This window comes from Trachemys scripta, chromosome 7 (genome assembly GCF_013100865.1).
Source record: "Trachemys scripta elegans isolate TJP31775 chromosome 7, CAS_Tse_1.0, whole genome shotgun sequence".
Taxonomy (NCBI): domain Eukaryota; kingdom Metazoa; phylum Chordata; order Testudines; family Emydidae; genus Trachemys; species Trachemys scripta.
Genome location: NC_048304.1, coordinates 102,861,137 through 102,872,988, shown reverse-complemented (window position 1 = coordinate 102,872,988; position 11,852 = coordinate 102,861,137). Strand labels below are relative to the sequence as shown.

General features: G+C 41.0%; 1 protein-coding gene across 1 annotated transcript in view; it reads left to right on the top strand.

Annotated features, from left to right (window-relative positions):
- MKI67 (marker of proliferation Ki-67) overlaps window positions 1-6,463 on the top strand; it is a gene marked incomplete at its 5' end in the record, with an annotated part of 39,526 nt that extends 33,063 nt beyond the window's left edge. Inside the window, 2 exons of the mRNA XM_034776863.1 lie at window positions 754-3,946; window positions 5,779-6,463. Of these exons, the coding sequence (XP_034632754.1) occupies window positions 754-3,946; window positions 5,779-5,918 (3,333 nt within the window). The remainder of the gene's footprint in view (window positions 1-753; window positions 3,947-5,778) is intronic.
- Window positions 6,464-11,852: the final 5,389 nt, after the last annotated feature.

Here is an 11,852-nt window from a genome sequence, read left to right as displayed (position 1 = left end):
TTCTCTTAATTAATTGGCCTCTCAGAGTTGGTAAGACAACTCCCACCTGTTTATGCTCTCTGTATGTGTGTATATATATCTCCTCAATATATGTTCCATTCTATATGCATCCGAAGAAGTGGGCTGTAGTCCACGAAAGCTTATGCTCTAATAAATTTGTTAGTCTCTAAGGTGCCACAAGTACTCCTGTTCTTCTTTTTGCGGATACAGACTAACACGGCTGTTACTCTGAAACCTTTGATTTTTCTGTATGGGAGAAGCCTTCCAGCCAAATGTGTGGTATATGACAATGTCATTGTCAGCCAATGGCTGATTTAATGCATGAGAGTTAGAATTTTATACATAGAATCCATAAAATCAATCAGAATTCATAAGTTGTACAGAGAGAGATTCCCTAAATCATCATAGTAATCGTAATTATATCCTTTATCAATGGTTATTAAACAATCATGAAATAATCATATCTAAAGTATCAAATGTATTGAAGTTTCTCTCATTCTAAAATATCAGTAGCCCAACCAATAAAATAACATTTGTTTCCTTTTACTGTGTAATCAAAAAGCATTCATTGTTGAATCCGTAGAAGTCACTCAGATATCTTATTTAGAATATTAAACATATGTTAACTTACCATTTTAATAAAATCAAATAGTCCTACCCTAAGCTTAGAGGTAATTTTGATCAGGCATGTTGTGCAGTTATTTTACTAATTTTATTCTTGCTCCTTTTGTTCTGTGTTTTTAATGAAAAATGTTACTTGTTTTAGAATCCAGAGGAAATTATGAAAGAGAACTGAAGCAAGAGAAAAAAATGGAAGATTCACTTGAAAAAACATCACTCCCATTTGTGAGATCAAGGAATGGAAACATTAAAAATGAACAAGAATTGCAAGAAAGCCTTGAACATGCATGTATTTCACCTAAGGAGTCAGAAAGTGTGAAAAATATAGAAAATATTGAAAAAGAAAAAATGAGTAATGGCTCTCAGACACAGAGCCATAATCTCTCAAATTCAGTAATCTCTCTTTTACTTACCAAAATGGATCCAGTTCAAGAACCAGCTATGCAACTGCAAAGAGAATTAAACCAATATTTGAAAGATAGTGATGATAAAGAATTGCTTTTTGAAAATCCTGTTGCCCCACAATTAAATCTTATCCAGGAATCTATCGATTTGTCCAGTAAAGACAAAAAATCTACAAGGGCAAACCAGCAGAAAATAGAAATAAAAGAGAACCCCTCTTCACTAAGAGAATGTGAAGAAAATCTAAAGGAGAATGTAAATTTACTAGAATTACCAGTTCTGATGAAAGAGAGGATTGAAGACCAGAAGGAAGAGGCTGTTGCTTTCACTTCCGTAGTTAAAAATCTAGGAAGAAAAGAGAGAACTAATCAGTGTATGCAAGAAGAAATTATTTCAAAAATTCATGTTCACAAACAACTTGACAAAAATAAGGAAGCTGTTTCCTCAGTAGAAATAAATGGAACTTTTCATAGCTCCAGAAGAGGTAAAAGGAGTCTTGAGTCTCATGATAAAGATTCTTTAATGCTACAAAGAGAAACTACAAGTATGAAACAGAATTTGCAGACTGTGCATCAATCTGTCACAAACCATATTTTAATAATGGAAAATGATCAAAGTCTGAAGACAGCAAATGTATCTAGTAGCAGTAAAAATGTAAGAGGGCACCCTCTGCAAATAGGGCTTATAGCACCTGAAGATAAGTCTGATCAAGATAGTGTAAAAAATAATGAAAAGGTGGCTCTGTCAGTTAGGAAGAGGTCTAGAGGGGAGAAAAAATTAGAAATGCTAGAATCATTAGTTCCAGCTAAAAGAACCAGAAGAGGGAAAACTGAAGATAACAAACAGGGATTTACAGAGGAACATGGTGCAAAAGAAAAACCCCAAAGACAGACAACAAGGAACCCTTGTAGAGCAGCAACAGCAAAGTGTATACAAACAGATGAACAGGATTTTGCCCACAGTATCATTGAGGCTGCTGCAGTAGAAGAATCTGAAATCAATAAACCAACCCTTGAAATTATGGTAACAGAGATGAAAGGAAGAAAATCTTTGAGAGTAAAATCTAGAAAGCAATTAGAGGAAACAGAGAAAGTAAGTACAGAGATGGGACCTGAAAGTGTAAGACCTGTCCAGGAAACCAAGAGAACATCAAAAGAAACTGTAGTTAAAACACACAAAGCTATAAAAAATGAGACAAAAGCGGTTCAGGGAACTAAGGAAGCAGAAACAGGTCAAAGCTTAAAGTTAAAGAAGTCACATTTTGAAAACACAAATGAAGCACCACTTGATGTTTATAGCTTGCAAGCAAACAGGAATTCAATAAAAAAAACTAATCAAAGACCTGGAAATAAGAGAGGTCAAAAAGGTATATTGGACATTAAGGAAGGTGAATTTGCCAAAAATGAAAAAATGATACCACAAAATATACCAGAAACTGAACCAGAGACAATTTCTACAAAAGACTCTCTAGGATCTCTACAGACAGTGCAAAATTCCAAAATCAAGGAAGCCCAAAACAATCCAACTGCTGCAATGGTATATGGTCCTAAAGATGTTGAGAGAACTGTTCTTAGACATGGAAAGAGGATAAGGAAAGGTGATGGCAAACAGGAAGCATCTGAAACCAAACAAATTGAGATTTTAGAAAATAATCCTACAGAAGCAAATGAAAATACATCAAGAAGAGACAGAGAGAAAAAAGTTCATTTTGAACTTGAGGAAGCCAATTCTGCTTCTCTCAGAGGAAAACACATTTTACCTGAAGGTAATGATAAAGACCAAAATGAGACTTCAGAAAACATTCCTTCCCAAGCAAATGAAAATCTCTCAAGAAGGGGCAGAAGGAAAGAGGTTGATCTCACACCACATGCAGTTAGTTCCACTTCTCTTAGAGAAAAATACAGCTTGCCAGAAAGTGATGCCAAAAAAGAGGCTCCTAAAAAAGACCAAGATGCAGCTTTGGAATCTACTGCTTCCCCTACAAAAGAGAATACATCCAGAAGGGGCAGAAGGAAACAGGTTGATCATAAAGTGCTGGCAGCTAATTCCACTTCTTTTGGAGGAAAATGCAGCTTGCCAGGAGATAGCAGTAAAGAAGAGATGTCAGAAGATCAAAATGTGCCTTTGGAAGCTATTGTTTCTCCTACAAAAGAGAAGCTATCAAGAAGGGGCAGAAGGAACCAAGTTTCTCTCACATCTCAGGCAGCTAGTTGCACTTCTCTCAGAGGAAAAAGTAGCTTGACAGAAAATGATGATAAAGATGCGATTCCTAAAGAAGACCAAAACGTGCCTTTAGGAAGTACTATCTCCCAAGCAAAAGCTAATCCACCAAGAAAAGGCAGAAGGAAACAGGTTGATCTCACAACACAGGCAGCTAGATCCACTTCTCTCCGAGGAAAAAGCAGCTTGCCAGAAAATGATAATAAAGAGAAGACTCCTAAAGAAGACCAAAATGTGCCTTTGGAAAATATTACTTCCCAGGTATCAAAAAGGGGCAGAAGGAAACAGGTTGATCTCACAACACAGGCAGCTAGTTCCACTTCTCTCCGAGGCAAAAGCAGCTTGCCAGAAAATGATGGTAAAGAGAAGATTCCTAAAGAAGACCCAAATGTGACTTTGGGAAATACTACCGAAGCAAAAGCTAATCCACCAAGAAAGGGCAGAAGGAAACAGGTTGATCTCACAACACAGGCAGCTAGTTCCACTTCTCTCCGAGGAAAAAGCAGCTTGCCAGAAAATGATAATAAAGAGAAGACTCCTAAAGAAGACCAAAATGTGCCTTTGGAAAATATTACTTCCCAGGCATCAAAAAGGGGCAGAAGGAAACAGGTTGATCTCACATCTCAAGCAACTAATTCCACTTCTCTCAGGGGAAAACGTCACTTGCCAGAGGATGAAAAGGCAGCCAAAAAATTAAAATCAGGTATGGCAATGATTTATTTTCAGTTACCTAATATAATTGTTTAATTTTTGAAGGTGGGTGAATGCAAACTATTGCATGTTTTAGATAAGGAAGTACTTTATTCTTGATCTTGCATGTAATGGTGGGAGGGATACCTCAGTGGTTTGAGCATTGGCCTGCTAAACCAAGGGTTGCGAGTTCAATCCTTGAGGGTGCCACTTAGGGATCTGGGGCAAAAATCAGTACTTGGTCCTGCTAGTGAAGGCAGGGGCTGGACTCAATGACCTTTCGGGGTCCCTTCCAGTTCTATGGTATAGGTATATCTCCATAAACTTAATGTTGTGAATAAAAGTGATAAAATGTACATTACTGTAGGTCCCAATACTTCAATCTTAAAAGTTCGTTGCCACAGGGACACTTAGTACATGTTTGTATAGCACCTAGCACCTTTGTTACTCTAAATCTGAAGTCCTCAAAATTTTTCATATTATGAATCACCTTCCCCTCAATCTATTTGCAATTGTACAACATCTCTGTTGCAATTACAACAATTGTTAACATGAAAAAATATTAGGAAAATATTTAGTTAATGTTTTCAATGTGATATGTTGTCAATTGTAAAAGATCACCATCTTTTTCACCTTCATTTAATCTTCCCCACTTATGTATGTTCCTTCTCATCCTTCTCCTCTGCCTGGTCCCCTCTTCCTCTGTATATGCTTTTTTGCTGTCTGATCCTCCAATCCCATGCTCATGCTACCCTCCCCCTTTTTTCCCTTTACATTTGCTCTTTTGTCTTGTTCCTTTTTCTCATTCTTTTCTCCTGCCTTCTTGTTCCCTTGCTTGCTCCCTGCTCCTGCTATACATGCTTGCTTTGGTGCCTGATCTTCTGCTGCACTAGGTACCTGATTCCTTTCTCGCCGTTCTTCTGGACAATGTTCTTCTGGAGGTCATCTTTCCACCAAGCTTTTGACGGTAACTACCATCTCTGGTGCCATTAGTGACTTTTTTCTGGGATCAGCACCTGTTTCCTCTGGTTTTGAGATTCCTATGCAGGTGTCTAGTCTTTTCTTTACAATGAAGAGCCTGACCTGCTTGCTCTTTGTGGACCCAGAACCACTGCTGTATATTCTAATGCAGGGTTTTCCTTGATTTAATATTTTTATTGTTTTTAGTTTTACATATGAGTTTAAAAAAAAAATCACTAAAATAAAGTACCAAATTGGGTTTATGGTATAATTTTGGGACTAATACTGCACAAAGGCCCCAAGAATCAAGTGCAGCCAGTTATTTTGGTTGGAACCTCAGCCTTTAGTAAAAGGCTTAAACTCACAAGGCAGCAGGAATGTTGGCAGTACGCTTACTGAATGGTGGCCTGCATTCACCATGTCACAGCACTATCTTTGGACATTTATGGTGATTTATAAATGTCATCTGCTGCTCCACCATAGCCTTTTAGTACAGTCATCAAATCGTCCAGGACTGCTTATTCAACAGGCTTCCCTGCATATATCACAGCTAACCACCGTATCTGAAGTCCATTTGTACAGAATGGACTACCATGGTTGCAAAATGCCACATAAGAAAAAAAATTAGGTTTGGTGCACTAATTAATGTTAATCTGGTTTCAGAAATAGCTGAGAGCCTTCAGGGATCTATTTTAAAGGATGCTGGTTGTGCAGAAATGCAGTTTCATAACTGGTTTGTTGTATTCCTGGGTATTGTCTCTGGGATATATTTATTAGGGATATTTTTCTTTAAAACAGCATAGCTTGAAGATTTGAATTTCAGCTAAAAAGTTTGATTTATTATCCAAATTTACAATTAATTTTTTTTTTTTTTTTTACAAACAGAGTGTGGTGAAAGTATAACTCTGCAGAAAGAAACAAGAAACAAAACTAAAGGAGAACTTGGCAAAGGTGGTATTAGCATGATTCAGAGTGCTGGAGGAACAGAAAGGAAAACAAGAGCAAGTGCAAGAACAAGAAAATAACCTCTTTAATAGTTGTAGAGCCAGTTTTGAATATTTTTCAGTATTTGATTTTGCAGTTTTTTTACGTAAATGGATGAGCACTTAGATTTGATAGAGTTGTAAAGCATTCAGTGAATTTAGGTATAATGGAGATATGTTTATCTGTTTATATAAGTAGAAGAGATACCTCTTTTAATGGCATAATTCAGGCAAATATATTTGCTTTCCAAACTGTTGTGAGCTTGTGCAAAATTACAGCAACCAAAAACATTTCTGTGCCAACATTGATGCCTCCTTTCATTGATGATCATTTCAGAGGTCTGGAAGTTGTATTACTTTGCTGAATCTGCCCATATGTAATTGTATGTTATTATCTAGTTAGATTAATTTGGGGATACTGAAGTTTTATTTTTTCATGAAAGTTCTGTAAATATCCTTTTAAAAAAATCTACAGGTTTTTATTGGCAAAACTATTATGTGGGAATTCTGATTTAACAGCTTAAATTGACTACTGCAAAAAATGCGAATAGATTTTTATAAGAGTTAATAAATTTTGTAAATGTTAATTAGATGTGTGATTTTATTTTGTGATTTAAGCATACTTTTAGTTATAAGTATATTAGGAAACTCAAGATTTATGTATAATTACTATTTTTTCTCACAAGCACAGTGTCAGCGTTATTCCCCCATTCCTCTAAATGACCCAGCAGGTTTATGGAAGCATGTCTTATATATGATGGGTCTCCTAGAATATTGGTTGTCCCCTAGTTTGTGGGGCAAGACTGCTCTTTGCTCTGCAGCAGGTCCAATTGTACATGATTGCTAACACCAGACAGCCTGCAAAACTAACTGGACAAACAGTGGGCATCTTAAAGCAATGGGGCTGCTCTTTCCCCAACTCCTCCTTTTCAAAGGAGTGTTGTTCTGTGTTTTGTATGCAGTTATTTTAATATAACATCATCCAAGTGTTTTCAGCATCCAACGACCATGTAGATATGTACACACTAACTAAAGACTATTATTCTTAAATAATGGAGTCTTTCTGTTACTTGTAAATAGCACATTGCATGAATAATTCAAAATGTTAGATATATTTTTTGAAACTATAAGATAGTATATATTCTCCCTGCCATTTATTTGTGTTTAAGAGCCTAATCCTGCTCTATTGAAGTTGATGCCATAAATGTCCCGTTGACTACAATGGTGGAGGATAAGATACAAGTCAACTTCTTCTACCACATATTTACATCTGTTAAGTGAGGTTTTAAGCCAGTTTTCAAAAAGAAACCAGTATTTTAAATGTTTTTTTTTCTATGAGGAGCTGAGTCCTGAAATTTTTTAAACATTGAACCTTTTCTACGCTATCATTTTCCATTATTACATGACCACTAGCACAGCTCCACTGGTGTTAACATTGATGGGACCATTAATGTGGACAGCCTGCTGCTCACATTGCAACCATTGTGCCACCAGATCTGTTCCAAGCAGAGTTGGGGCTTGTCTTCACATACAGCTGTGCCATTCTGGTGCTTTAGTGAAGATGCTTCTATGCCAAAGGGAATAGTTAATCCACTCTTCCATCAACATAGCGCTATCTACACGGGGGTTAGGTCAGTATAACTACATTGTCATGGGTGTGGATTTTTCACACCCGTGAGCAATGTAGTTATACTGATACACGTCTGTACTGTAGACGTGGCCTTAGATGACAAACAGTTTAAAACACTGGCAGCTCTCCCACTGTTGCTACTGCTGGTGGAGCTGGAGTAGAGAGATTAAGAAAAATATTAGTCTACACACAACTTAAATTATTCCAAACTCATTTACAGGAATATATGGAGTTGTGGTTTTCTATAACATAGACAATTAAAAAGCAATGTGTTTAGCTGGGAGTGAGAATTTTAAAATTCTTTTTAAAAAATACTGAAGGCAAACTGCATTTTAATATTTCAAAGGTTGTGTTTTGGGGGGCTTTTTTTGTGCATAACTTGTACTATGAAGCCCAACTATCCACTTCTTTAATATAGTGACCCCCTCCTATGCCTTTTTGCCCCAGTACTGCACAAGGCCAATAGTTGCAAAGATCCCCTTCATCAAGTAGTGTTCCCTATGGGTGCTTCACTGTAGGTGTTTCTGCGTCCCTCCACTGCTGATCATAGAACTTCTGTAGCAGTGTCTATGGGGCCCTCACATGGGTTGTCTCTCCTTGTGCTGTGCCATGAGGCCAGCCAGTGCACATGGGATAACCGCCTTCAGTTCCTTCTTAACCGCCCCGGATAGAGACGGGGCCTTTAGCTGTCCGTTAGCGCATTGTTAACTTTCTTTTTCATTTGTTAATCGTTAGCTTTTAGAAACCTTTTAGCTTTCTTCTGACTCTATTTGGCTGTGCCTAATAAAAAAAAATAGAGAAAAGACTTTGTTTTTGTGTCGACCCCCAGTGGCGGGAACCCACGTGGAAAAGGATATTCCTGGTTCTCTGGACTTCAAGAAGTATCTCATTTTCAGCAAGGTAATCCTGGTTGTGGACAAGCACTCCCAGTGCCTTTGCTTTCTTGGCAAGGACCATATCCAACCAAAGTGTTCCCTCTGTCAGCAGTTCTGACTTAGATCCCACAAAAACAACTTCGCCAGAAAATCATCTTTATGGAGACAGCTCTCCATAAATTCCATTGTGTACGCTGTGAACTCTCGTGGCTGACAGCACCACTCTAAGGCTAGGTCTACACTACGGGGGGAGAGGTCCACCTAAGATACGCAACTTCAGCTATGTGAATAGCGTAGCTGAAGTTGTGTATTTTAGGTCGACTTACCTGGCTGTGAGGACGGCAGCAAGTCGCTGCCGCGCCGCCATCAACTCTGCTTCCGCCTTTTGCTGCGGTGGATTTCTGGAGTCGACGGCAGAGCCATCGAGGATTGATTTTATCGCATCTTCACTAGAGGCGATAAGTTGACCCCCAATAGCTCGATTGCTACCTGCCGATCCGGCGGGTAGTGAAGACGTGTCCTTAGACAACACCCTATGACAGAGACTGGAAGCACCTTGATCTCTTTGGTAGGAAGGCCTACTCCTCAGCCACTTTACAGTTTCGAATTGTTAATTACTAGGCACTTGTGGCAAAGTCCAACTACATTAATTATAATAAATTACATGACTTTATTGATAAACTGCTGGAGAGCTCTTGGAACTTCTTCAAGGTCATCATCCAGGAAGGGCAGCTGGTAGCAAAAACATCTTTTCAATTGGCCCTTGATGCAGCTGACATGGCTGCAAGGACCACCTCCACTGCTGTGGTGATAAGATGGGCGTCGTGGCTTCACCTCTCAGGATTCCTGAAGGAGGTTTAGACCACAGTGGAGGATTTCTCCTTTGAGGGTTTCAAGCTCTTCGCTGAGAAGACTGACGCCTCCCTCCACTCCTTGAAGGAATGCAGGGCCACTCTCAGGTCACTGGGAATCTATACATCAGGGCAAAAGAGACATTTTAGCCCTCAATACCAATAGAGACCTTATTCATCCCAATTCTCCTCACAATGGCACTATCTGCCCCCAAAGGAATAAAGGGAAATTCCCAAAATGGAAGCCTTTGGGCTCCCAGTTTTAGACTCAACCACCTGCCCCTAAGCACTACTTTTGATGGGCAGGTTGAGGTGTCATGAGACCTCTCCTTAATACTACCTACACTCACGCACCCATTTGGCCACTATTTGGCAATGTTCCACAGTGCTTGGAATAATGTCTGATAGATGGGTTCTAAGAGATTGTCAGATCTTGGAGGTTTTTAAGGCCCGGCTTGACAAAGCCCTGGCTGGGATGATTTAGCTGGGAATTGGTCCTGCTTTGAGCAGGGGGTTGGACTAGATGACCTCTTGAGGTCCCTTCCAACTCTGATATTCTATGATTCACATGAGTGATCCATCCGGCTGGATGTCATACACCTCATTTTCCAAAGATTGGGGTTTCCCCAGTTGACCTGTTTGCCACCCAATGCAAAAGGAAGTGCCCAATGTTCTGCTTCTTCCAGGGTCACAGCCCAGGTGGACTCATGGATGCATTCCTGCTACTCTGGAGAGGTCGCCTGCTCTACGCCTTTCCCCCTTCCTTGTGCACAAGGCTTGCAGAGATGGGGAAAAGAATTCTGATAGCGCCAGCATGGCCTTGACAACACTGGTACACTATGCCACTGGAGCTGTCGGTGGACACACCAGTCATGTTACCTCTCCTCCCCAACTTACTCAGTCAGGACCATGGTCGCCTCCATCACTCTGACCTGGGGTCCCTCCACCTCACGGCTTGGAAGCTTTGTGGCTGAACCCCATGGAACTTCTGTGCTCAGAACAAGTAAGGGAGGTCCTCCTTGGCAGCAGGAAGCCCTCCACTAGAGCTGGCAAAGTGGAAGAGATTCTTGTGCTGGTGTGACCACCTCCAAGCGCCTGTACCTCTCATCTTGGAGTACCTCCTACACCTGAAAGAGCAAGTCCTGGCGGCGTCCTCCATAAGGGTACACCTCGCTGCTATCTCGGCCTTCCACCCAGGCGTCTGGTCTATCCATCTTCGCCAACCCTATGGTTGGTCGCTTCCTCAAAGATCTGGACCGCCTACATCCCCAGATCAGGCAGCCTGTCCCTGCGTGGGACCTTAACCTGGTCCTCTCCAGGCTCATGGGGCCCCCATTCAAACCACTGGCCGTTTGCTTCCTCCTGTATCTGTGATGGAAGGTAGCTTTCCAGGTCGCCATTACTTCTGTGAGGAGGGTGTCTGAACTAAAGGCCCTCACCTCTGATCCCCCTTACACGGTTTTCCACAGGATAAAGTGCAGCTCAGCCCGCACCTGGCCTTTCTCCCCAAGGTGGTGTTGCACTTCCACACCAACCATTACATTTTCCTACCTGTCTTTTACCCTAAGCCTCATGCCAGTAACCGGGAGCAGAAGCTGTACTCCCTTGATGTTCAGTGAGCACTAGCTTTCTACATCGAGCTCACTAAGACGTTCAGAAAATTGAACCAGTTCATAGCAGTGGCAGACCTGATGAAAGGGCTCCTGGTCTCATCTCAAAGAATATTCTTCTGGATCATGTCATGCATCCACATGTGTTATGAGCTGGTCAAAGTACCGGCCCCGGCTCTTACAGTACATTCCATGAGGGCCCATGCCTCGTCAGCAGTGTTCTTGGCCCAGGTCCCAATCCAAGAAATCTGCAGGGCAGCAACTTGGTCCTCGGTGCATACCTTCACCTCTCACTTACGCCTTTGTCCGGCACACTAGAAATGACGCGGCTTTCGGCAGAGTGGTGCTACAATCAACGTTTCCTTAACTCCAACCCCACTGCCTAGGTAAGGCTTGGGAGTCACCTGATTGGAATCAATATGAGCAACCACTGGAAGAAGAAAAAACGGTTACTCACTTTGTGTAACTGTTCTTCGAGATGTGTTGCTCATATCCATTCCAAACCCGCCTTCCCCTCTGTCAGAGTAACCGGCAAGAAGGAACTGAGGAGGCGCCGGGTCGGCAGAGTCGTATACTGAGCGCCATGAAGGCAAGACTCCAGGGGGCTCCACAGCCGACCTGACAGGTGCTGCTAGGGGAAAAACTTTCCGATGAGACTGCACGCAGCGTGCACACACCTAATTCAAATGGATATGAGCAACACATCTCCAAGAACAACAATTACAAGAGGTGAGTAACCATTTGTTATGGAAATGCTGGGGTCCACTTTCCTCACAGAGTAACTGCATGTTCCACTAGGGACTAGAGGTAAGTGCACAGCTATAGCTCCATTGAAGGCTGTCCCCATACCAAAAATTTGCAGGCCTACTACTTGGTCTTCTATCCATACTTTTGCCAAACATTATGCCATTTTACCTATTTTTGGAGATGACACTGCCTTGCTTGATGCAGTCCTTCAAACTGCCTAGTCTTGCCTTCTGAAAACCCACCTCCTCACTTAGGTTGTTGCT